Here is a 25,291-nt window from a genome sequence, read left to right as displayed (position 1 = left end):
TTCACTAAAAAACACAAGTGGGACTGTTTTTTTTTTTTGACCATTTAATTTTTTCAGTTTTTAAAAACACGGTAATACTGAAATGCTTCAAACGGACACAAAAATCACACCACGTTGAACCGCCGTACCGTACGATACCACCCGATGCAGTGCTACGATAAAGAGCAGTCACTGGTCATATTCTAGTTTAGTTTCAAAATATAAGACATTAATAAAATAAACCAATCAAATGGTTTGTCCTCAGAAATAAAAACAAAAATTGACCCAACGTATTGCACTAGAGCACAAACCATACCATGAATAATTGGCAATAATATCCGATGCTTTTAAAACTATGTACAAATAGAAAGTGTAACAGGCATAAAAATGTAGCAGCACTCTAATGTACCCATTTATTACATAAACTCTTATAGCTTTCACTTCCGCTTTATTGTTTTAAAAAGTTTGATTCTTGCTCCTGAGTATCTGAGGTACAAGGTGCATTGTCGACGCATCGTCCATAAAAATAGTAACACAAATAAAATATTGTGTTAGTGTTGGGGTTTTAGGCTTTGGCCTTTTTTGTGCTATTGTAATAGCGTTATGTATAATCTTTCCTGAAGGCTTGTGGCAGCCACAGCTGTCCTTTCCCCGTATCCCTCTTTTCCCTGTCTGGCTTAGATTTGTACTTCTCTAGTCTCGGACACATCATGTCTACCTGTGTGAAGTCAGTACTCTGTGTCTCAAAGCTTTTTTGCAAGCTTTAATCCATTATGTTTGCACAGAATCGACAGTTATTGTAGTGTGTGTGTGTGTGTGTGTGTGTGTGTGTGTGTGTGACACCAGAGCTGTTGCCGATACGTCAATGAAGATTCACAACAGACAGATCAAGCCCAGAACTACCAGGAGAAACTGTACCTGAAGGCTGTAAAGGGAATTTTACCTCACTCACTCACTCACTCACTCACTCACTCACTCACTCACTCACTGACTGACTCACTGACTGACTCACTGACTGACTGACTCACTGACTCACTGACTAACTCACTGACTCACTGACTAACTCACTGACTGACTCACTGACTGACTGACCATGCATGTCTTTGGACCGGGGAGGAAACCGGAGTACCCAGAGGAAACCCCCGAGGCACGGGGAGAACATGCAAACTCCACACACACAAGGCAAATAAATTCTGATTTACTTAAAAAAAAATAATATAAACAATTTTTCAGTCATATTTCTTGTACTAAGGTCCCACTGACTTATTCTAGTGTGAAAGGTTTCAGATCATGTAGTTCTTTTTGAGAACCTCCAGGTACTGTTGTGTGGCTCTGCTCAGTGGGTCCTGATGCTCCACGTTCAGATTTGAGTTCAGGTTCTTCTGGGATCCGCAAGCAGAACCCACGGGAGACATCCGGGTAGAAGCAGCCTCTAGTTCGCTTGTGCCTGACAGAAAGAAACCTAAATTATAAATGTGTTTCAGCAGCCAGTGTAGTTTGGCTTCAGAAACTGATTTCAGTTTGTTCGTTAAAAAAAACCAAAACAGCTCTACGGTCATAAATGAATTTTGATAACAAAGACTTTACACCTTTACTATGATCTTTACTGTACACAATCACAAGCGCTCACCATAGTCCAGCTCCTTAGATATGTTTTTCTCCAGTTCAGACTGCATCTACACAGGACAGGTGGATAAAACATGATTATTATTGTATCTGCTGCTTTTATTTTGCAGACCTCATAATAAAGCGCAGGCTAAAGGTTTGCTTGCTGTAATAAGCTTTGATAATGTAAGAACAAACTGTTGACAACACTGCTGCGTTATAATCAATGAAGAGGTCAAAGTATATTCTGTGTTCAGCATAAATTCAGGATTTAGTATAAACCCTGAAATAAGGATTCGAGCACACTACTATGAAATGAATGCAGGGAATGGAAATGATGCAGTACAATTTGTTGTTCAGATCCATGCTCAACGTAAATGACTTAACGGTTAAAGATCGGATTAGTGAATCGCTCGTTTGAAAGCAATACCGTACTTGTAGCAGCGGTGAGTTACAGCCGACTACACACCTGCTTATGAATCAGGCTGAAGAGAGGAGAGGTGAGAGACAGACTTTTGAGCTAGAAGCTGAAGAAGTAAGAAACAGAAGAGGGTTATGTGTGTATGTGTTTACAGTCTACAGAAAACCAGAGAAAATGAAGGAGTGAAACAAATAGAACAGGGAGGAAAAGTGGGAGTGTTTTAGTTTCATGTAGAAAGGAGAGGAAAGCTTTCCTTGCTGAAGAGTGGACAGTGATATTTGCTATAGCTACCTAAGGAAAAACTTGCTAAGTCCTTACGTTAAATTATGCCTGAAATGAAAATGTTTCAAAAGCTAAAACCCGCAACTGCTGAACGATGACTCAAGTCTGCTCCATCTTACCTTTGCCAGGTAGGTCTCCACACGGTTGGTGTGTGGGTCCCCCAGAGGGCTGAGCAGAGATGCTCCCAAACCCAGTCGGCCCAGAGAGGAATGTGCGTCCAGCGCCGGTCCTCCGAGACTTCCGTTAACTACACTGCTACTGAGGAGAGTCTTGCTGTTCTGCCTCTCGCTCAGTAGCTTTGCGTTGGCCTCTGCTAGCCGCTCGTTAGATCTGAAAAGAAAAACGAAAGCAGGGAAGAAATGTCACAATGCAGATAAGTGATACCAGTATATAATCACAATGGAGCAATACATTTAAGGACCTGAACTGCCCGGCATTGTAAGATGTATGACTGCTAAGAACAATAACTGAGCAAAAACACACATTGCAAAATGCATAAATGTAAAAACTATGGAAAAGTGACCTCCTTGTAACAGTGTAGGTGTTTGTGTGTCTCACCTCTCTAGCTTAGTAGCCAGGCTTTTCCGGAGTCTCAGCTCGTCAGTGTACAGTTGTTTGTACCGCTCGAGCTCCGTGCGGCTGGAATCTCTCTGCAGAAGGCAATCCTGCTGGGTGGTGTGTGTGCGACTCAGTTCAGCCTCCAGCTCCCTAATGCGCTGCTCCAGATCAGATCTCTGACTCGCCTCATTGGCAGCCTTCATCTGCTCCAGAGCTTCCTGAGACGCTGCCTGTGTCTGCGAACAAATACGACGTCACTGTACCTGATCTTTTAACCGGGAAATTAAACTGTGTTGACTGCAACAATTCATATAATCATCATGCAAGTAATGTTATGGTGTAACATCTCAAAAACCACCTTTCTATAACCTTCATAATAAGCTCACCCATTTTCTTTGCCCATACCTGCAAGAAGAGGTTGATCTCATCTAGTTTATGGCGGATCTCCTGTCTGGCTCTCTCCTCCGTCTCCCTACGGAATTGTTCAGCCTGGCTTTGGTCCATGACCCCGGCCTCCACCCTCCTGCGTAGTCCCATCACCTCCTCCTCCAGTTGTTGCTTACTGCGCTCCAGACGCTCATGACTGCGACCCAGGCCCTTCAGAGAGCTGAGCTGCTCCTTCAGCTCCCGGTTCGTGTTTTCCAGCTTAGAGCAGCGTGATGCCTCCCGTTCCAACTGCACCTGTAACTCATCCACCTGAATAGATCCGAGGAAGGAAGAAGATTTAAGGAGTGATTTAAAAAAAACTTAAGACATCTGGTATGAGTGTGGAATGAAGAAGATCAGTAAATAATCTGGTAAAAGGAGAAACTTCTGTTATTGGTCACATATATGGCCACATGCGATATTTTTAAGATATAAATAATATTTGAACATAAACAGTTTGTACATAGAGACCTACTTTTATCTTCATCCTGCTGATGGAAAACTCTGTTTCATTCTGTCTGTTGGACATCTCTCCTCTCAGACTGCCCAGAGGAGAACCCAGCTCTCCTCCATCCTGCCCCCGCAGCTTCTTCTTAGCAGTTTTCACCAGAGTACGCAATCTGAAAACACACGTTTACAATCTGGTAGTTAAAGACTGCAGTAAATTGCCCCTGTGTGTGCAGTAGTGTGTGACCATGGGTGCATGGTGTACTATGGCACCGTAACCCAGACCACGATAAAAGGGTTACTAAAGTTACTAGTCTCAGGTAATGGAATATAATTATTAATATCAATTATTATAAATAATAATATTCTTCAATATTTATAATTGAAATAAAAACTTCAATTATTAAAAAAAAAAAAGAAAAAAAAGAAAAGAAAACTCCAGAAACCAGAAATCTAGACATTAAGTTCAGTTACTCTGGTTTCTCGTGGTTTCTTTAGAGCTTTGACTTGATATTCATCTGTAACCTCCATGGATATTTTACCCAACTAAATGGCTGAAATTATTGCAGGGAAGGCAGACCGGCTTCACCTGTACATTTCTTTCTGAAGTTCAGTGTTTCTCTTCATCTCTTGGTCCAGTCGTTCATCCACCGCCTTTTTCTGCTCTGCTACCTTTTTGGCTTTCTTCTTTTCCAGCTCCACCTGGAATACGCAGAGAGCAGTGGTGCAAAACCAGCAAAGATTATGGAAATTTCCTATGAATCCGCTGAATTATTTTTACTCACACAGCGATCATGTTCCCATAGCCTTAATCCTTTGTATGTCTTTTTCCCTTACAGGTAATTTCATCTAATGTATGATATAAAACTACAGAACAAAAGTGTGACCGGTTGTTACGGTGACCTGATTGCTGAGGTCTCCTTTCTCTTTCTCCAGTTCAGCCAGTCGGACACCGAACCGTGAGCGATTCTTCAGTTCCTCTTCCCACAGGGCCTGAGAGTCATGGGCATTGTGGGAAAGCATACTCTGCTTCTGCACCTGAAAGGAGAACCAATATCTCTTGTCTATAAGATCTGCAGTACTTTTTACTTACAGACTAACATCTTGCACACAACCTGCAAAGTCCTCAGATTTTTATATATAACTGTAAGCCATCTTGGCCTCGGTCACTACTAATCATGGTGAATAGAAGAAAAAGTGGCACCTCTCGACTGAGCTGATCCTCTAGTGTCATCTTACTGCTTTGCAAATTTGTGACTAAATTCTCCAGTTGATTCCGTACCTGTGAAAATGTAAAAGAAGTAATGCGACGTGAATCACTTCCACAGCTGGACGGAGAGTTCTGTGGAATCTTTGAGCTTATAGCGACACACAGCATGCAGAACTATTTTTATGACAAACCTACACTAAAAATAAGTTTTGATCCCCAAGAACCATAGATGCAGCAGAGGTTACATGTCAAAGCATGAACCGAATGGAACCGTGAGAAAAAAAAACACCACCAAGAGCAGAAAATGTCCATAAACAACCCAACTAATTATTCAAATAAGGCGCATGACAGGAATCATCCTGACATGCACTAGAGACTCAGCAGCACTGATGGTATAATTCTACAGATACGTTTCATTTTGTAATTATTTAAAATACGTTTTACCACAAAATGTATACAATACTCAAAAAAGGTACACAATATAGACCGCTCAAAAAATTAAGGGAAAACTGAAATTACACTTCGGATCTCAATGAAAGAAACGTTAAGAGCAAAAAGATGTGACAATGAATCCAAAATCATCACCCACTGAGGGCTGGATTCAAAGTCATGTCGGAAAAATTGAAATTATTGCTTATTATTGTTTATTGCCCCCACATGCTTGTATGCATTCCCAACAACATCTGGACATGCTCCTCAAGAGATGGTGTATGGTGTCTTGGGTGAGCGCCTCCCAGACCTTGATCAGTGCATCAGTGAACTCCTGGACAGTCTTTGGTGTTGCTTGGTGGCTTTGGATGATAACAAAAACGAATCTCTGGGATAACATCATAGAGGTTCTCAATTAGATTCAGGTCTGGAGAATGTGCTGGCCATTTAATAGTATCAATGCCTTAATTCACCCACAGACTGCCTACACACTCCTGCCACATGAGGCTGGGAACTGTCATGCACAAGGAGAAACCCAGGGCCCACTGCACCAGTATAAGTTCTGATAAAGGCTCGGAGGATTTCATCCTGACAAATAACAGTAGTAAAGGTACCATTGGCTAGAACATTGGGGACTCCTATACTAAAGGATATAGGGCCTTGACAGTCTGGTCAGAATCCTGCACACCAGTAGCATGGTAGAGGTCATTATGTAAGGTTCTGGCAGCGCTCCTTCTGGTCCTCCTCGCACAAAGGAGTAGATAATAGTCTTGATGCCTGGTTGCTGACCTTCTACTGCCCCGTCCAGCTCTCCTTGTATAACGGTTCATCTCCCGATATCTCCTTCATGCTCTTGAAATTGCCATCCTTTAAGAGCTGGACTATCCGTGCAACCTGATTGGGCTGAAGGTACTGCCTCATGCTACAAGTAATGACGAGGACCATAATACACAAAAATAGACAAAATTCAGTCAGGAAGGATTTGGAGAGAGCAATTATCTGTGGCAACTACTTCCAAAACCATTCCCTGTTTGGGGGCTGTCTTGTTATTGCCTCTAGTGGACATGATGTCACTTTCATTTGCACCAAAGCAAACTTATGTTTCCTAAGTGGACAGACTGACATCCCTGAAGTTTAACTGACTTCTTGTTATACTGTGATGATTAAGTGTTACCTTAATTTTTGGAGCGGTGTATTTGTATCTTATGAAAATGGGTACTTGAACATTCTTCACCCTAGAAATTGGTCATCCAGATAGTTGTTATTTAACATTTGTGAAATTAAACGTCTAATTTTTTGCTACAGTTGCTTGTAATATATGGATAAACGAGCGCTAAATCCAACAGAAAAATAATAGCATCTAGTTCACCAGACTGTAATGTAAATACTCTCTGGCATTCTGCACATCCACTCAACATCGTTTTATCGGATGGAGGTGGAAACCAACAGCTTAAAGGTTTGTTCGTTGGCTTGGGATGTATATGGACAAGTAGTAAATTGATTGTTCAAGAATTCAGAGAAAGGGGCAGTTAGCTTCAGAGTGAAATACCAACCCCTCCTCCTGGTGAAGAATCTGTCAGCTGTGAAAAGAACACTCATACAATCAGTTCAGAACATCCATGAAACACTTCTTGGAGATAAAAATGTGCAACATGATTGAAATACACAATCTGGGTTTAAGGTTCTACAGAAGATCACTGTAGCAGTGCTGAGGAGTCTAAAAGGTTGTGTGTGGGTCCACAGAAATAGGGGTGAGGACAATTTATAGACTGGTTATGTCTGTATTTGTATCCTGTATCATATACTTGTAATTATTCAATATTTACTCACTTCCTCTCATAAATATAACACAGTGGAATAAATGTAAAAGTAATTTAAAAGTATAATTTGTATAATAATCCAAATCTGTAATAAAATATTATGTACTTACAGCAGTAGCTTCATGAACTTCTTTCTGGAGTGTTTCAATGCGGTTACTCTGTTGTTTTACTGTTGCCTCCAGTCTGGCATTCTCAATCTCCAACCTACAGAGATGTCAAAAATGACCTCTTTAGTCACGTTCACTAAACTTTTTCTAATTAAAAAAAATAAAAATCTACAAACTCATTAGCACAGATATAAATATAAGAATATTTTGCTATTTTTTTAGAGACAGAGATTTTTCAATCCATCGTGTCAAAAACTATAATGGTAAGTTGTGATTTACACTGATCAACAAAAATGGACCTACATAAAAAATAATTATTTAGCAATATTGTACATAAAGAAACATCAGATATTGCATTTTCATATCCTGTACCTCTGCACTGCCTCCTCTAGCTGTTTAGTGATATGTTCTGAACTGGTTGTAGCAGCAAGAACCTCCTGGAGTTTCTGACCAGTGCTGACGAGGTCGCGCTCCTTCTCCTCCAAAGTGCCCGTCAAGATGTTAATGCGCCTTTCCACCTGAAGGTTGTGCTCCTCACTCTCCTGAAGCTGGAGTTGAAACAAAGGGAGGACTCAATTTACGACACTTGGTCAACATGGATACTTTACTTGAGTAAACTTTACACTTTAATTGAACTTCAGTCTGTAAACCACCACGAATCAATCGTCACAGAACGACATTATTATAAAATGAGACATCTTTGGACACCTTTCCCTTGAGTCTGTCTATGTCCTTCTGACTGCGTGTTTTCTCTTCCTCCAGGTCGCTGCGGTACCGAGCGTTCACCTCTAGAGATGCCTCACACATGGCCAGCTTCTTTAGAGAGTCAGCCAGTTCCTGCTGAAGCTGCCTCACAGTACTCTGTTATGGGGACAACAGAGCAGCACAACTCTATTTAAATGTCTGTAAATGTTTTAACAAAACCAGTTCATCTGAATCATTATAAACCGTGCACACCTCTCTATCAGCTTTCTCCTGCTCTAGTCTGTAGTTTTGTTCTCTGAGCTCTGAATTTTTGGTTGCCAGCTCTTTGCTCCTCTCCTCAACCAGCTGCACTCTCTCCTCACCGTTGGCACGTAGCTGGTTGAGAGCTTGAGTGAAGCACTCCTGCGCGTTTGTAACAGCCTGCTCCTTGGCTGTGCCCCTGTTCTGTGCCTCCTCCAACTGTTGCCTGAGCAAAGCACCTTCGCTCTGTGCCTGTGCCAGCCTCTCCTGCATGGCATCGTGTCTAGCGGTCGCACGGCTCACCCGATCACGCTCGCTCTGCAGCATCCCCTCTAGCTCCTGAAGCCGTGCACGGGTCTGTTCCTGTCCGCGAGCTGCCGTCTCCAGCAGAGCGCTCTTCTCAGCCACACCCATAGTGGATCTGTGCCACTCATTCTCCAAGCTGTTGGCACGGGTCTCGGCCTCACTGAGCTTCTGAGAAAGTGACTGGATTGTGTCACGCTGCGAGCTGGATTCTGATGCCCACTTCTCTTCAGATCGCTGATGTTGTTCACGCTCACGCTGCAGGGTGCGCTCTGTCTCTGCACGGGCCGCCTGAGAAGAGCAGAGGCAGTTAGCATACAGCACAAGACTAAACCGAATGAGCTGATCGTGGATACATCATACTGTATATAAAACTGCCATGAGACAATTACAACACCAAAGGAGAGAACGAATCCACACTTTATACACACTGGTTCAGGAAACCAAACAGCACACGTACGCACCTGACACCTCTCAGTCTCCTGCAATGCTACCTGGAGCCGTGTTTTGCTGGTCTCTGTCTCAGCCTCCAGTTGTTGGCGCACCTGCCTCTCGTGGTCCAGTTTGGTGCTGAGCAGTGTGCACTCTGACTTCATGGTGCTCATCTGCCCATTGTACTGGAAGACAGTCTGGGCTAGAGTCTCATCACTTAGCTTTAGGTCGCGGCGAGCGTCCTCTAGTTTCTCCCGTAGTGCATCTCTCTCATCAACCAATCTGCTCTCCTCTTGCTGGCTGAGGGACCGAACGTGCTCTAGTTCACCCCGCACTGAGCTCAGCTCTTCCTGCAAAGTGCAGACCTGCTGCTGCAGCTCCCTCTCATGCCCACTGGCTTCAGTCAGCTGTGAGGCGGCCTGGACAAGACAAGACATGCTAATGTAGGCTGACGATAATAAATGTGTTTGTCACGTATCAAGGTGTGCTACTTACCCAGTTACCATCAGATTTCTATAGTTTGACCATTACCTCATTGCTCTTGGATTGGTTCCTGAGGTTCTCCTCAATGTCCTGCTGTTTGCGCAGGTGACTTCTCAGCAGATCCTCCTGTAAGGCTCGAGAACTTTTCTCATGGGCCAAAAGACGCTGGGTTTCATTTCTGTCTTCCTCCAACTATGCAGGATAACAAATATACTTGTTAGTGCATCGATTCCTCCACAAATTATGTAGCAAATGGAGTAAATTAGAGCACATTGAATGTTAATTATGCAAAAATATTATGTTAATTTAACTTTAAAAATATTAGACTATACTATAAAACTAAACTAGCATCACAAACATATACAAACTAGTTTAAATGCTCAAACTGACTAATAAGCCAATAATAAGCAACATATTTCATTATTAACAACGCATATAATTTAGCATCAAAACTGGTCTCAAAACTGATGATTACCTGCTTCATGGTGTTCATTAGGGTCCTAATCTCTAGTTCCAGGTTCCTCATCTTGAGCTCCACTTTCTCCCTCTCCTCTGCCTCCACCCGGTGCTGCTCCTCTTTCCTAAACAGCTGTTCCCGGGTCTTATCATACAGCATAGAAGCACTCTGGTGCTTTTCCTGTTCCTGCTTCAGCAGAAACCTACAGTGTAAAGTATAAAGTTGTGCTCAAACACTTTGTGGAATTAAATCACCGATGTTCCTATTTGCTTACACAGTCAAAGACAAAATCCAGTTCAACTCACTTGAGGTTGTTGAGGTCTGTCTCCAGGTCTAGTCGGAGGTGCTCCAGGATGGACTTGTTCTCTCTGCTATCCTCCAGCAGGAGTTTCAGCTCATTCCGCTCCTGCTCCAGCTGACAAACCTTATCAGCCAGTCTTCTATATCTGTTGCGTTCCTTCTGGATAGTGCGCTCATACTCATGGAACATGTTTTGCAACTTCACCATGCTCACTGAATCTAGAGAGACAGGTAGAAAAAAAGGATTAAGGATCAACTACCATTAACACATGCCTTCCTGCAGGAAGTGCGACAAAACAATGTCACGCGAAACCCGCAGGAATAAATGTATTGCTCAAATCGGCAGTCTTCGATATACTGTTTAATGAAATGATTCCCGCCTACACTTTGTGTGTGTGGAGTTTGCATGTTCTCCCCGTGCCTCGGGGGTTTCCTCCGGGTACTCCGGTTTCCTCCCCCGGTCCAAAGACATGCATGGTAGGTTGATTGGCATCTCTGGAAAAATTGTCCCTAGTGTGTGATTGCGTGAGTGAATGAGTGTGTGTGTGTGTGTGCCCTGTGATGGGTTGGCACTCCGTCCAGGGTGTATCCTGCCTTGATGCCCGATGACGCCTGAGATAGGCACAGGCTCCCCGTGACCCGAGGTAGTTTGGATAAGCGGTAGAAATGAATGAATGAATGAAAGCGTATGTAAGTCACCTATAGAGCTGGCGTCCAGCTGCTTGATGAGTAGAGCAGCATTGAAGTAGCCTGAAGGAGCAGATTCCAGCTCTTCGGTAGCGGTGTCGGAAGACTGTGTGAGGTCTTCGAAGTCATCTGCGATTTCCAACTCTCCATCAAGCTGCACGTATAAACATTTCAGTTTAAAATACATCTATTGGCAATCCATCTGATGAACACTTAACATACATCTGATGAACACTTAACATACACAGAACAAACCCTATTCTTACATTGTCTACAAGTACGCATTTATATTTGAATTCGCACATCTTTACTTCAATTTGCACGTACAACTGTCTATTATTTATGTGTTCATTTCTTACCATTGCATACATGTTTACACTGTGGAGCTCCTGTACTAGAAAAAATTCCTGGTATGTGAAAACATACTTGGCGATAAAGACCTTTCTGATTCTGATTCTGATTCTGACATTGCACATTATCGACTGAGGACCGATGAAAAATACAACAGCGACCATATTATAAAGTGATAAATTTAAAACACTCCCCTACCTTTTTCTCGGCCCTGTGCGATGAAGATGGAGACCTACCCAAAATCAACACAAGACAATGCAAAAATAGTTTTAGCTACATATGTTATTAAGATAAAATGATGCTGATATCCAGGGACGACCTGGGTTGCACAATCTAGAAATGGTACAATGCAGTATCTATACTGTATACACACATGTATATGGCATCCAAAACGAACAGATTTTAGTAGTATCTGATATTTGAGTGCATAATGAGCAAGTCCAAATCATATGAAAAGAATGCCATACTGCATATGTACCTTCCTTCATCTTCTGACACCTCACTTAATGTACTATCATCAAACACAGACAGGGGGCCTCCGTTACGGTGGTTCACAGGGCAGGACTCTCTAGACTGCTTTGGGGCAGGAACATGTAGCAGGTTCCCCTGGCTACCCATTGCTCCCTTGGCCTCATCATCAAGTAGTGTTGTCCTCCTGTTAGTGTTGGGGATTATATTCATCATGAGGGTGAAAAGATTTTGCTGCCCGCCACTAGACTTCATTCAAAGATGCTAAAATTACTATGAGTGAGTGTTTGTGACAAAGCAAATAGTCTCTAACAGTCTCTAAATTACGTATATAATAGACATTTATGTTTTTTGTTGATTGCTAAAGAGACCTTATTTCAGACAGAACATTTGCTAGAGGAGTGTTTGTACACAGACTGAAAGTCATTGGAATAAAATTTAATTGTTTCTAATACCAATTTAAAATACTGCCACATTTACCAGACGTGTAGACTGAAGCCGTTAATGCGTACATTTTTCATGCCACCTTCCAACTTGGCAAATCTTACCTCCTTGGGCTTCTTGTTGGCCATTTTGGAGAAACGTGATCCCTTTTCTTTAACGTATCGTCCTTCTGATGAGATCCGCTATCGCATGTCCCTTCCTTTTTAGGGTTTGGCTTGTCACGGTTGGTGTCTGCTTTCTTGCCTTTTCCTTGGTCAGCGTCTGTTTGTTTACCGCAGCCGAGAGTGTTCCAAAAGGCACTGGATGTAGGTTCTCCTCTCATGACGCCAGCCTTCGCCACACCGCTCTAAAAACAAGAGCATGAACTGTTTGCTTAGTTTACATGAATTTAGCTCTTTTTTTGTACAAATGTTTGACATTTAAAATATTAAAACAGATACTGAACTGAGCAGAAAAACACAAACACTGAATAAAACATTCAACAAGACAGAAGTCATTTAAAATGTTTAAAAGAAGCACTTATAATGGAAAACAGTACCGACAAGGCGTGTAAATGCACAAACACACAGACGTGATATACACCACTGATGAGAGAGATAAGATGTGATCTTCAGGTAGCTGAAGGAAATTATAAGTGACAAACGAAAGCTGAAGTGCAAGGAGAGTCCCTAAAGATGTAAGGTGTGCGACGTGCTATTTTATAACCTGAGACTCGAGCAAAAATCAAGCTGTTAATTTTTAATGGCTAAGCAGCCTGAGCCAGATGGAGAATAAGACAGGAGCGGCTCAGACCCTGTTATTTGAATAAAAAGGTGGGAAGGAAATAAGGCTGCACAAGTAAATACTTAATGTTCACCACTTGGATCAGGGTTTTTCAAAAGGCAACAAACACCAAACTTTTTGCAGATCGTTTTTTTGTCTTTAAGGTTATAATCACTAGTAATAATCAATCATCATGTATGTGTCCTGTAAAGCACTGAAACAGTTAAGCTGCAACAGCAACCTGGGACTATAATATTTGACAGAAATAGGACTAATTCTAAATCGGTCCTACTCACTGTTACAGTATAAGTGAAGGAAAGAAAATGGAAAAGACAAAAATGACATGAAGATTACTGCTACAAAGCTGTGACATCCTTCTTCCTCCGTTTCCCCTACCTCGGTTATGGACCTCTGTAGGCCCTCCTCAACCAATTCATCGGAGTTGCAAGAGGCTGCATCTGACCTACAGGGAAGAACATTTGCATTCCCAGATAACTGCAGCGGACTAATCCCCGCGTCCTGATACGATTCTTGATTCGTCGTAAATGGAGTCTTGAGATTACACTTGGAAGCCTCTTTATTTTCACTCAGAATAGGGAAAGACTCTGTATTATAGCCAGACCTTTGGTAAGAGCTGCTTTCTGATTCTTCAGCAGTTTTATTCAGAGTTTCTGAGGAATGTTTCTGGATATTTTTGTGTTTGGCAAAATCATTGTTGGGAGGTCCCTCAGAGTACGATTCCTCTTGTCCAGACTCCCTCTGCTCAGGAATAGTCAGCAGTCGAACTCTCTTAGCCACTGTAGTGGGTCGCACCATCAGCTCTTCCTCTTCTTCACTGGAGTCTTCCTCAGATGCTCCCTGAATGTCTGAGTCTTTTATTATATCTTCATTTGCTTCTTCTTTCTCTTTGTTTGCCTCTTTGTCCTGGGCATTCTCTCTTTGCTCCTTCTCCATCTCTCCAAATCTTTCTTTAAGCTCAGCAGTTACATTTCTGTATTGGGATTTTGTTTCCTTTTTCTCAATTTCTACCCAGATTTTCTCATAGCGTTGCTCCCAGGTATTCTCATTGAATGATGGATTTTCTTCATCCTTTTCTACAACAGGGGTCTGGGATTCAGACGGGTGTAGCTGACATGGACTACTTAGACCTACCTCAAGTGCCTCTACAGTCTTTCTCTCCTTGGACAGCATAAGTGAACAAAGAAATACAATAAACATTCAAAAAAAAGAAAGGAAAAAAGAACAATATGAAAAACTGTGCATTAACCAAAATGACTTGCAGAACAGTTTTGACTTGAGCAGCATTTCACAAAAAGTTTAAACTCCACAAACACTGATCGGATGACTGACTGCTCATCAAAAACAATATCGTTTGAACACTTAAATAAAAACAACCAAAAACATGGGGACTGGTGCATGAAATGTGTGTGTGCAGTAAACTTTAATGCTATAATTTTCTCCCACCTCTCCTGGGTGTTCATTGGCCTCTGAGCTATAAGCGCTCTCTCCATCCTCCTTCACCAGTGACACTAGATAGATAGATAGATAGATAGATAGATAGATAGATAGATAGATAGATAGATAGATAGATAGATAGATAGATAGATAGATAACTTTATTCAAGATGAATATTAAATATCTGATTCTGAGTATTTGTCAGACAGACAGACAGACAGACAGACAGACAGACAGACAGACAGACAGACAGACAGACAGACAGATAACTTTATTCAAGATGAATATTAAATATCTGATTCTGAGTATTTGTGTAGAGGAGTTTATGTCAATCTGGCATCAGTATATGCTCTAATGAAGTAAATACCTTTTTCAGTCTCAACAATATTTGGCAGTGGTGTTGTCATCTTAGTTGGACTGGAGGTGTTGTCTGTGTCCAGGTCTGAGTCTGCAATATAAGTTAATACTATCCTTAGGTTGACTGATCATTCAAACGTCTTTACATACCCAAATCATAAGGAAAAGTTTTTATAGGTTTAATTAAGCAAAGTTCTGGCTTACCTTCGTCACTTATTGGTTTCTTATTGGACTCCTTATTAACGTGTGTTTGAGGTTGGGGCTGCGCACTGGTATGAGATTTGAATGAGCGTGGTCTTGGCAGTGGACGAGTTGCGTTGGCAGCTCCCTGTGGTTCTGTAAAAGATGGACGACGTTCCTGCCCCTGGACACCTGGTAGAGGTGCTAGGGTTTCGCTCCGTGACTCTTCCTCGGGTTTGTACACAGGCAGGTTTTTACTGCATTTACTGGCGGTACTTGCTGAGTCCCAGTCTGAGGCATCTGTGTTGAGAATAAGATCTTTAATCTGGGACAATATACGTTAGTTATTGTAAGTTGTAGCGTTTACTGCAAAAAATTATTCTAACGCTACGAAGCTCAGAGCAGAATGAAATACAGAGCATCTGACCTGCTTGGATTTGGTGATTTTCTTTTAGATAAGATGAAAATACACAAACAAATGTTTAACCCTTTAAAATAACAATAGAAATGTCATGAAAGTTTAAAATGACCAAATTCAAAATTACCTTCAAGATCATCAACATCTCCTAAACCAAGCTCCTCCATTACATCTGTAAGTAAAGACGTAGTGTTGAGATGGTTGGGAATGTCTAAATACCAGAATATAGCCAGGACAATACAAGCATACACCATTGTTATTACCTGTCTTATTTCGAACATCTTTGGACTCCAGTAGCTTATTCAGCATTGCTACTGGTTCCCTATGAAGCAGTTTGGGCTGAGCAAACAAAAGAAGTATCATTCATAAATTCAATACAAAGAAAAAAATGAATAAAGAAAAATATAAATCCAGGCAATGAAGGCGTACTCAAAGTTTACCTGCTTTTCTGATTTCTCTTGATCAGTGTCATCTTCCTCTTCCTGACTAGTCCTTACGACTGCTTAAAGACAAATTGTAAATCTTTACACATTAAGAGTAAAACGATCAAACATTTAACAAAAACACGTGACACCGATAAAGAATGAACAAGTCAGTAGAGCAGCTACATTGTTGGCATGCACATGCATAATGGAAATTTCCACATGTGAGCTTTGATATGCAAGCAAGACACTGAAGGAAACGCAGTCACTTTATTGATGTTAATATCTACAAACCGCATAACATAGTAGTGAATGTTAGTGCAACTGCATGAGCCACAGGTCCTGAAACTGAGATTACATTAACTACAAACTCTAAATTTAAAACACTTAAATCCTGCTGCAGTACATCGGTTCCTGTGGAGATAGACATGCTAGAAGAACCACGTTTGTGACAAAACCTTGATAGATTCCATGATCGTACAGTATGTACGTAAGCGGTCAATCGGTGTAAACGAATCACTCAAACTATTGTGGAAGCTGATTTTAACAGAACTACTGGACTATACGTGACGATGCTCTTCAGCATAACCGATAGTATTGTGAGGTGTTCAAGCTGTGACAGTATTGCTAAATCTAGGTTTTGTACTAAGTTACACACAACCATTATACCTGGCTACATGTACAAATGTTTTTAACAGGGTTGTTAGAAAGCCTGTTACATACCGAAACAAAAGGCAACCAAACTATTTAGTCAATTAAGAAACAAATCCAAAGACTATGAGCGATCAGATAAGATTCTCACAGAGAATAGATGCGAAATTCACAAACTGAACAATTAAGGTCAGTGGTACACCTCAAAGCACAAAAATATCATTGTTAGACTACAAAAAATATGTCATGCTCCTAATTCTCACATACGTGGTGTTATATTACTTCATTATGATTCGTGACAAGACTAAAAGACACTGGTGTATCTATTACAGCATCATTTAAGGTTCCAGAGGATGTAAGCTAAACTGATATGCAGAAAGACTGAGACCTGTGACAGACACGAGACAGCAACGTAATGTGAAATGGTAAAAACAGGGGGTTATGGGCTATATTTAAGTCCTGGTGAAAAACAGGACATCGTGCAGCAATTTAATAGGCGTACCCACTGCCTTCTGACCTCCAGGCTTGGAAACGCTCCTGAATACACTACTGTTCTTCGATCCTCTTAAGAAAGATGGAATATAATGCAGAGCTAAAAAAAGGAATCGATTACAGATGATTTATTTAAAAAAAATTTTTTAACTTAAATGAAAAATATTCCTACACATACTGTATATAACTACTAGTTATAAATGTAATAATGTAAAGTCCGTACAGAAATGCTTGGATGGCATCAGGTGATAAAAGCAGAAGCAGTTAACCACGATAAAAATGTATTCTCAGCTTTAAATGGTTCTTAAGGGATGAAATGTCTGCAAAGATGGTTTACTGAAGCCAAGCTTGTGCTGTTTAAAACCGTTTACCTGCGCTAAGCGTTTAAGGGAAAAAGTGACATAGCTTCCATACCGTCGTTGCTCTCCTCGTGAATACTGGACATGGGTTTAGGTGACTTGGTTGGGGATTTCAGCTCACTTTGATCCTTTTTGCTTGGACTCTCTGACCCAGACTGAGAGAAGAATAAGAGTGAGAGACAGTGATCATGTCTATGTGTTACAGTGCAGATTGAATGGGTTTTGCATGTAGGACTGTATATTATATTAGCAGCTAAACCTCTGAGTCCCAAGGTGAATCCTCTTCTGCATCTTCCTTTTCAATTCCTAACTCTGACAAGAAATCTGAAATGCAAGGTTTTAACAACTTCTTTAAATATGCAAAAAAAAAATTCTTCTACAAGCTTTACATGTTTCTCTAAAACTTTAAACCTTACCCCTCTTCTTGGACATTTCTGTCTTTGTTGGAAGCTTAACCTCTGCTCTTTCATTTTGTACTTCATCGCATTCTTCATCCATGTCTTCTTCCTCATATTCATCTTCTGATGGTGACTTTTCCTCTCTTTCCTAAAGACAGATTTGGTTGTTAAAAGTAATGGGCAACATTATAGTTTGGATGTGGAGTTTGAAGAACCCAGAATGGAAGGAATGAATAATTACCACCTTGATGTACCAAAACGACTTAAGTTGCCGTCATAAATCATCATCATCCCCAATCTAAAACTATGCAAGGCTTCTTTCTTCCTGCAACGGTCCATGCCTTAGAATAGTATGGTGTATGTACAGTATAGTATGCTCTTGTACCTTTAAATTTCCATGTTCTTCATCTTTATCGTCCTTATCAGAATGAGAAGTCACATCAATGTTATCGATGACCGTCTGTGGGATTTCTTCGGAATATACGAATTCGCCATCCTCGGCAGGTTCTGCAGATAACCTGACATGACTTTCTGTGTCTTCAAAATCATCACTGCCGACGATCATAGACACTGGCAAATTCTCGTCATCGTCATCAGGTATTACTGTAAAGTCTTCAGCTCTTATATGTTCACTGTCGTAAAACGGAAGCTTGACCGGCTTAATGTCTGAAGTGTCACCTTCTGCTGAACCTTCTATTTCATGATCTGAGCCAGATCCCCAGGTGTCATCCGAGTTTTCAGGTTCTTCTTTATGTCTCGGAAGGTTCAAGACTGATTTGGATGGCTTTGTTGTATCAGTTACATTTTCTTGAATGCTGTCATCATCTGCTTTGTCCTGATTTGTGGACAATTGAGGGAGTGCGTGCGGAAGAGAATTATCAGCCTTCGTGTCATTAGTGATATGTTTTTCATCGCCTATGACATGAGGTTGATTAGATACCATGCCACCAGACTTACTCTGTATGGATGTGATATTTGGTTCGACTACCAGCGTATTTTCGGCAAACTGTGACAAACCACCGTTACCAAAATGTTCATTGTCTTCCTCCTCATCCCAGTTCTCATCACCATCACCTTCATAATTCTTCTCAGATCTTGGTGTAGATCCTGAAATTTGTAGAGGTGTTTGAAATGCTCCTGTCTCACGTGTGTTACTGTAATCATTTTCCTCTTCATCACAGAATGTTGACTCAACCCTAATGCCTGATAAAAGAGAGCCGGCTTCTATAGCTACTGTATATGGAACAGCCTTCTCCATGGAATCAGCTGGGATCACTGAAAGCATTGTGTTTTGTCTCTCCATGTCCTCTATCTTTGTCTCTATAAGATCATTGTTTTCTGCCTCCGTCAAACTAAAGTGCTCCTTGGTGCGGTCACTCTCCTCAATCAGTGTGTCTGACGGCTCAGGTTGTATTGTGGGTTTCATGTTTACATCAGACTGCATCTGAACATCACAGCTCTCCTCGCTTCCCTCTACAGCTGTGATATTTTGCATCTCAGGAGCATCTCTCCCGTGATCACCTTCTTGTGTTTTTGCATCAGTGGTCTCCTCCTCTTGTTCTTTTTCACCACCACTTTCTTCATCGTCTTCATTGTCCTCTTCTTCATCATGATCGTCATCACTGTCGTCTTCTTCTTCTCCTTCTTCGTCCTCGTCCTCTTCTTCGTCCTCATCTTCACAGTCTTCAACGTCATCACCTTCCTCTGATTCTTCTTCCTCTGAACTTTCACTGGAATCTACATCAGATTTGCTGCCAAGGGGCAACTCTGAGACTTCAGACTCATCATCTACCCCACAAGGAGAGGACCAAATGCATAGACAAAGAGATAGAAAAGCAGAATTTAGAAGAGCACTCTGAAAGACTAACTGGTGAGATTACCTTTTGGGAGCTGATGAGGGGGATGGAGGTCATCTGGGTAAGATTGAAAAAGGAGGTAGGTTTAGGGGTCACAGGGTGCTGGGTGAAGGTACTGCTACTGGGAAAAGCCATGTGCTCTACTGCATTGCCCTCGCTGATAAACTCGGATTCAGTTCCACTCCAGGATTTATCTGGATCTTGATCCACATTGACTACAGTGCAGGGGATTCATGTTAAAGCAGAACCACAAGCTAAAGGAAGACGTAATTAATGTGACATGGTACTTACATGTTTTCCCTTCACGTTTGGAGGCACTCATGAGTTTCTTCAAGTTTATCTTTTGAGGTTTCTACAACAGAACGGGTTTGATCTTATTGTAATGATAATACATTAACTTATATAAAACAAAAGATATAAAGGAACAAAACATAACATGTTAAGAAACTAAGAAAAGGAACACCTCAAACATAACTGGCTAATATTTACGGTGTTCAGCATAATATACTGAGATGATAACTGTGTATGACAAATCAAGCTCAAATATTAGTGCAAAATATCTGAGCAATCTCTTAAACTTATTCACTGCTTATTCCTGCATTATTCATGACATTGACCGTGCAAAAATGTATGTTTTTATTTTTTACTCAGATGCACTTACGTTTTTAAGCTGTTTACGTTACGAAGATCTGCATTCGAGAAAATGTCTTCAGTATATAAATAACTGCAGGGCGCTCATACTTACCTTTGGGCCCAGATCAAGTTCTTCATCATCATCATCATCGTCACCATCTGTTGAGGCCCAGGAATCAGCAGGACCACTTTTTGATGCTCTAGAAAATGTGAGTTTAATAAGAAAGATGGTCTCATGCTCACATGCAAGCTTCATTAATTGCAGAATTCGGGTTGATCTGTATATTTCTTACCTACTGATAGAGTCTGCATGTGAACTGTCCTCTGTATCTGGAAAGCACAATTTACACAATCACACATCATTTAATTTGAATCGTGGACAAATTTATAATTATGCTAATGTTACATTTATTATTGGTTACATTTTTCCTAAGCGATACAGATAATAATAATTATGGATATTAACTGGCAATAGAGTCAGATCTGAGGATTTGGGTTGTATTATTATTATGCCATTTGACGAGTTATTTATCCACTCGTTTATTTTATTCACACACCATCTACAACAACACAAATTCGCTGGGGTCCAAAAGTCTGAGACTAACAATAAAGACGCTTCTATTTATCATTTTGCATGAACGCATTCAACAATTTTTCTTAAATTTAAACAGTGTTCTATAAAGAGTGCAGAACGCTAAATAAACAATATACTTTTTTTTTATTTTCTTTGTCTTAAAATATTACAAATCTTAAACCTTATTTGCAATTTGACAGAATTCCAAATGGTATCAGACTTTTGGAGCCCACTATATATTTACATGAACTAGCTGATCGGTGATAAACAATGTCGTGTTTGCTTTGTTGCCTTTTAGCATCGTTATACCTTTCCCTTCTTCTTTTGCACATCCTCCTGCAGTTATCCATTTACATGCAAATGCAAGCGATACGAATGGGAGGAAAATAAAAGGACTTCAGGTGGAACAATGCAAAGTACAGTACAGAGGTATAAGCATTCTGGGGCACAGATGAGGATGATAACATCTATCGTGAGTTTCAAGGTTTTCATTGTGTAATATATGAAAAACGGCATCTTCTGAAAGCACTATATAATCATAACTGCAAGTCTTGAGGTGACGTTCAAAACTCACCATCTTTCCCTAGAGCTGGACCTCCAAGAGCAAAGCCAGCCTCGGGACTGCCCAATAGTGAAGTCAGCTTGTTTTTATTGAAAGCAAGATGGGAGGGTGACTGCAAGGCCTTCCTCTTTGTTCCATGGTCAGTGATCAGCTGGGAACAACTGAAAATCATTTGCAATATGGATTAAACCTCTGTACCACTGAACTACAGCAGTTATATGGCTGAAAATTTAAATCGCACAGATAAACAAACGTAACACTTACCCATGATGCCCGTTTATCCCAGCATAGTCCTCAGATGACCATCCTTTATTATCCTTCACAGTGATATCTGCATTGTACCGCAAGAGCAGTCGCACCATATTGATTTGTCCGTTGCAAGCAGCGATCAGTAAAGGGGTTCTTTTGCCGAAAAAACGTGTAAAAGATCTGAATGACTTCCAGGCAGCTTAACATAAATACAGTGTATATTATTTGTAATATCAAATAACTGTACATGTCAAGATGCTGATCTTTCGCTTACCGTTGTTCCTGGTTCTGCAGATTGACATCTGCCCCCTCCTTAAGTAAAAATTCAGCCATCTCTTCATGATTTTCTTCCACTGACAGCATCAGGGGAGTATTACCTTCCTACAAACACATTAAACAATGTGTTTAAACACAGAATAAGTTTCATGTCATTTACTTTCCTACTGAATAAAATGTAACCATATCAATTTATTTATTTACCTAAACATATTTTAATATCTATCTTAAACACCTAGCTTACTGGGGAAGAAACTGGGGAATATTATTATCCACCAAAACTGGGATATTAGCAAATAATAAGTTAAAGTTCTCTTGCTCTTGCTTTAAGCTGCTGTTTTGTGAGGGTACAATTTCATGGTGCCACTCGGATCCACTAACAGAAACGCGTCCGTCAGCTGTTGATTAGGGATAAAGCCGAATGGAATAAAGCTGTTGTGGCATCACCTTGTTCTGGGCATTAATGTTCGCCTCATGTTCAAGCAGCTTTATCGCCACAGGCACTGAGGGGATGCGGGCAGCCAAATGCAAGGACGTGTTCCCATTGATATCCACCAAGTTGGGATCTGCCTCATGCTCCAGGAGGATGGACACACAGCGATCCTGCTGGCATTGCACTGCCTACCAAGCAACAAACACATTCAAGAAGGCATGCAGAGTAAAACAACTATATGACAACGCTCATATTTAGTTGAAAAACATAATGAATCATTTTTTCTGACTGCCACTGATAGACCAGCACTTTAGGAAAAGTCAATATAAACCAGGAAATCTGGACATACCTTCATTAAGGCAGAACGGTTTTGATTGTCACATAGATTGAGTTTAACTTTGTTTTCCACCAAATACTGAACTACTTCTGCGTGTCCGTAAACACAAGCTATATGTAGTACAGTTCTGCAAGCACAAAAACACACACAGTTTATTCGTTTTTTTTAATACAACAATTCACTCATGTTATGGAAGCAGCACACAAACAGTGTAACACAAACGTATGCATGTCTCAAAGCTAACAACAATAAGAAACAATCGTTCCAAATGATAGCACGTACTTCCAAATTTCAGGACTTCATTCCTTTGATCCCCTGAATTTTCTATAACAGCAGGGTTCTAACAGTAGTGCTAATGAACATATTGAGATAATGAACTCATTCTAACATGTTATAGTTTCTGTTGTGTGGACGACGAGACCTGAGGTACAATCCGGATCATTCCCATGCTGGAACATGTTTGGTTCACTGGCAGAGGACACATATTCACTAATGCAGGTATTCGAGTGGAAGTTGCAGGAGTTTACCAAGGACCTTGAGAACATTCACATGGTACGGCTGAAGGAGTTTCAGCTGGAGTTGTTCATTACTGTTAAATTCATTATGCTGTAGTATACAAATCCATGCAGATGTGCACATACCTTGGGCAATATGGTGTATTTAACATTTATGGAAGACGTCAGATAGTCTCCAGAATGGAACATGGTCTGGTTTTTGTGAAAGTTGTATTTTTGTATTTTATGAACTTAAATGGGGGGCATGGTGGCTTAGTGGTTAGCACGTTCGAATCACACCTCCGGAGTCGGGGTTCGATTCCCGCCTCCGCCTTGTGTGTGTGGAGTTTGCATGTTCTCCCCGTGCCTCGGGGGTTTCCTCCGGGTACTCCGGTTTCCTCCCCCGGTCCAAAGACATGCATGGTAGGTTGATTGGCATCTCTGGAAAATTGTCCCTAGTGTGTGATTGTGTGAGTGAATGAGTGTGTGTGTGCCCTGCGATGGGTTGGCACTCCGTCCAGTGTGTATCCTGCCTTGATGCCCGATAATGCCTGAGATAGGCACAGGCTTGGATAAGCGGTAGAAGATGAATGAATGAATGAATGAATGAACTTAAACGGGAAAACGGGATCATTGTCCAGTTGCAAAAAGGATATAAGATGAAAAAATATACTCCTGGAGACAGTGATATTAGAAAATAATCAAAATAATCGTCTGGGTGACGATATCACACCACACCACTGTTATATAGTTAATTATCTAGTGATCCGTCTTTGGGTAACTGAAACCTGAAGCCGGGAACACACCTTAACGGCGTTGTTATTACACTGTTAGTTATGTGTAATATGCCAACAACTCACCTGTTCTCTTTATCAAGCTGGTTTAAATCGTTCTTTTTGGCGAGCTGTCTGAGTTTAGATACATCTCCTGTGAATGCAGCTTTGTGTAACTTGCCCAAGTCTTTCTCTTTCAGGTCATAGCCGAGAGAAAGAACGCTGGCTGTTTCAGACCCACTTGGAGAACTTTTTCTCCTTTTGGTGAAATGGAATATTTTCTTCATCTTGTACAGCACTGAAGTCCACAGAAGAAATATTGCATTCTTTCTTCTTACGGGTTTAACTCGAACACAGGATCATCGCATCTTCCCCCTTTATCTTACTAAAAATAAAGAGCATAAGAGGATTCACTTTAAGCTCAAGGACAAAATGCATCAACGAGCAAAGCAAGCGAGGAGGATTTCATGGTTTCAATTTCAATCTAGTTGCAAAGTGGCACAAAAAAAAAAGCCCACTGGTTTTATATAAGCTCTGTATAAGACAAGACATGAATGCAAAGAAAACCTTTTTCTTGTCTAACGTAATATTCACAGCATCACACAGTATGACAGGTTCATCAATCAGCCCATGACAATACAGCAAGCTAATCGGCTAGCAATGTTATCGCTAATACATAAAGAAATAAATGACGTTCCTGGATATTCAGCTAACTTCTCATTTTGTTTACTTTTTAAATGTACCGTTAGATTAGATCTGAGGTAATCCCTGAGCTAGTGCTACAGTGTTAGCAATCTAGCCAACTCACCTGACTGATCAACAGGCAAACCGAGAGGACACGAAGATGTACAAAATCTCACACTTAATATAAATACACAGCGATAAAAAAAAAAAACGAAGTAAGTTAACGCGTTAAACTAGTTAACAAGACCACATTACTGTATACTGTAATCCTCCCACCACAGCTAGCCAGCTAGCCGATTACCTGAAGCCATGCTAGGCTAGGCTAGCTCGGTAACCATGGCAACGCCTCAGACGGGTCCGAGCCTCTGATTCAAGCCGCTTTGTCGCTGTTTAAAGCGGAAAATATTCGGTCTGAATTTTGCAATAAAATAAGACTTTAAATAACAACAACTTTGAGCCTAAATACTTTTAAAACGTGTCTGAATTGAACCTTTTATTATTTTTTTTTTTTACACGTTTATACGCGAATGTTCGTTAGTAGCTAGCTGGATGTTGTGATATGTGCAGGTACCTGAGGTAAAAGTAGCTCCGCGCGCAATGTAGCTTAAGTTAGTTAGTTAGTTAGTTATTAAGTTAGTTTATAAATATGGGATCATAAACACCAGAAGGCGGAGCCGGAGCTTTTTAGTTTCACGTGGATTGGATGATTTGAATCAATGACGGACGTCGATATTGTCCAATAGCGTTTCGCGACCGTATACTTCCTTAAGAA

The 25,291-nt window shown here is 40.9% G+C and overlaps 1 protein-coding gene across 2 annotated transcripts; it reads right to left on the bottom strand.

The window, feature by feature from the left end:
- Window positions 1–64: 64 nt before the first annotated feature.
- On the bottom strand, window positions 65–25,194 carry si:ch211-272n13.3 (ankyrin repeat domain-containing protein 26). Of its 2 annotated transcripts, none has more exons than XM_060886726.1 (45): window positions 25,091–25,194; window positions 23,923–24,220; window positions 22,581–22,695; window positions 22,246–22,419; window positions 21,797–21,903; window positions 21,538–21,675; window positions 21,286–21,434; window positions 21,021–21,047; window positions 20,431–20,467; window positions 20,250–20,337; window positions 19,796–19,856; window positions 19,529–19,719; window positions 17,667–17,796; window positions 17,510–17,574; window positions 17,306–17,405; window positions 16,902–16,991; window positions 15,767–15,828; window positions 15,590–15,665; window positions 15,454–15,498; window positions 14,933–15,208; window positions 14,739–14,819; window positions 14,381–14,445; window positions 13,313–14,095; window positions 12,259–12,500; window positions 11,721–11,897; window positions 11,441–11,474; window positions 10,904–11,045; window positions 10,210–10,423; window positions 9,923–10,106; window positions 9,496–9,639; window positions 8,997–9,383; window positions 8,242–8,823; window positions 7,993–8,145; window positions 7,657–7,832; window positions 7,288–7,381; window positions 6,911–6,937; window positions 4,923–5,000; window positions 4,622–4,756; window positions 4,308–4,420; window positions 3,747–3,891; window positions 3,251–3,541; window positions 2,846–3,081; window positions 2,407–2,617; window positions 1,610–1,655; window positions 65–1,426 (listed from the first exon to the last, which is right to left on the bottom strand). In XM_060886726.1, exons 2-45 carry the CDS (start codon window positions 24,120–24,122, stop codon window positions 1,263–1,265), a joined length of 7,035 nt encoding a protein of 2,344 aa, XP_060742709.1. In that variant the 5' UTR covers window positions 24,123–24,220; window positions 25,091–25,194; the 3' UTR covers window positions 65–1,262. The 2 variants fall into 2 exon arrangements, with proteins under 2 accessions (XP_060742709.1, XP_060742708.1); XM_060886725.1 differs by lacking the exon at window positions 25,091–25,194 and adding an exon at window positions 24,644–24,765.
- Window positions 25,195–25,291: the final 97 nt, after the last annotated feature.

This window comes from Tachysurus vachellii, chromosome 14 (genome assembly GCF_030014155.1).
Source record: "Tachysurus vachellii isolate PV-2020 chromosome 14, HZAU_Pvac_v1, whole genome shotgun sequence".
In the NCBI taxonomy this organism is placed as follows: Eukaryota; Metazoa; Chordata; class Actinopteri; order Siluriformes; family Bagridae; genus Tachysurus; species Tachysurus vachellii.
Note: the sequence above shows the minus strand (reverse complement) of the source record. Positions and strands in the feature narration are given on the sequence as shown.

Coding starts and splice junctions, on each gene's coding strand:
- si:ch211-272n13.3 (XM_060886726.1), bottom strand. CDS start 24,122: ATGAAGAAAATATTCCATTTCACCAAAAGGAGAAAAAGTTCTCCAAGT. Junction 3,542..3,746: donor TCAGCAGGATGAAGATAAAA/GTAGGTCTCTAT, acceptor GGATCTATTCAG/GTGGATGAGTTACAGGTGCA. Junction 2,618..2,845: donor CTGGCTACTAAGCTAGAGAG/GTGAGACACACA, acceptor TTTTCTTTTCAG/ATCTAACGAGCGGCTAGCAG.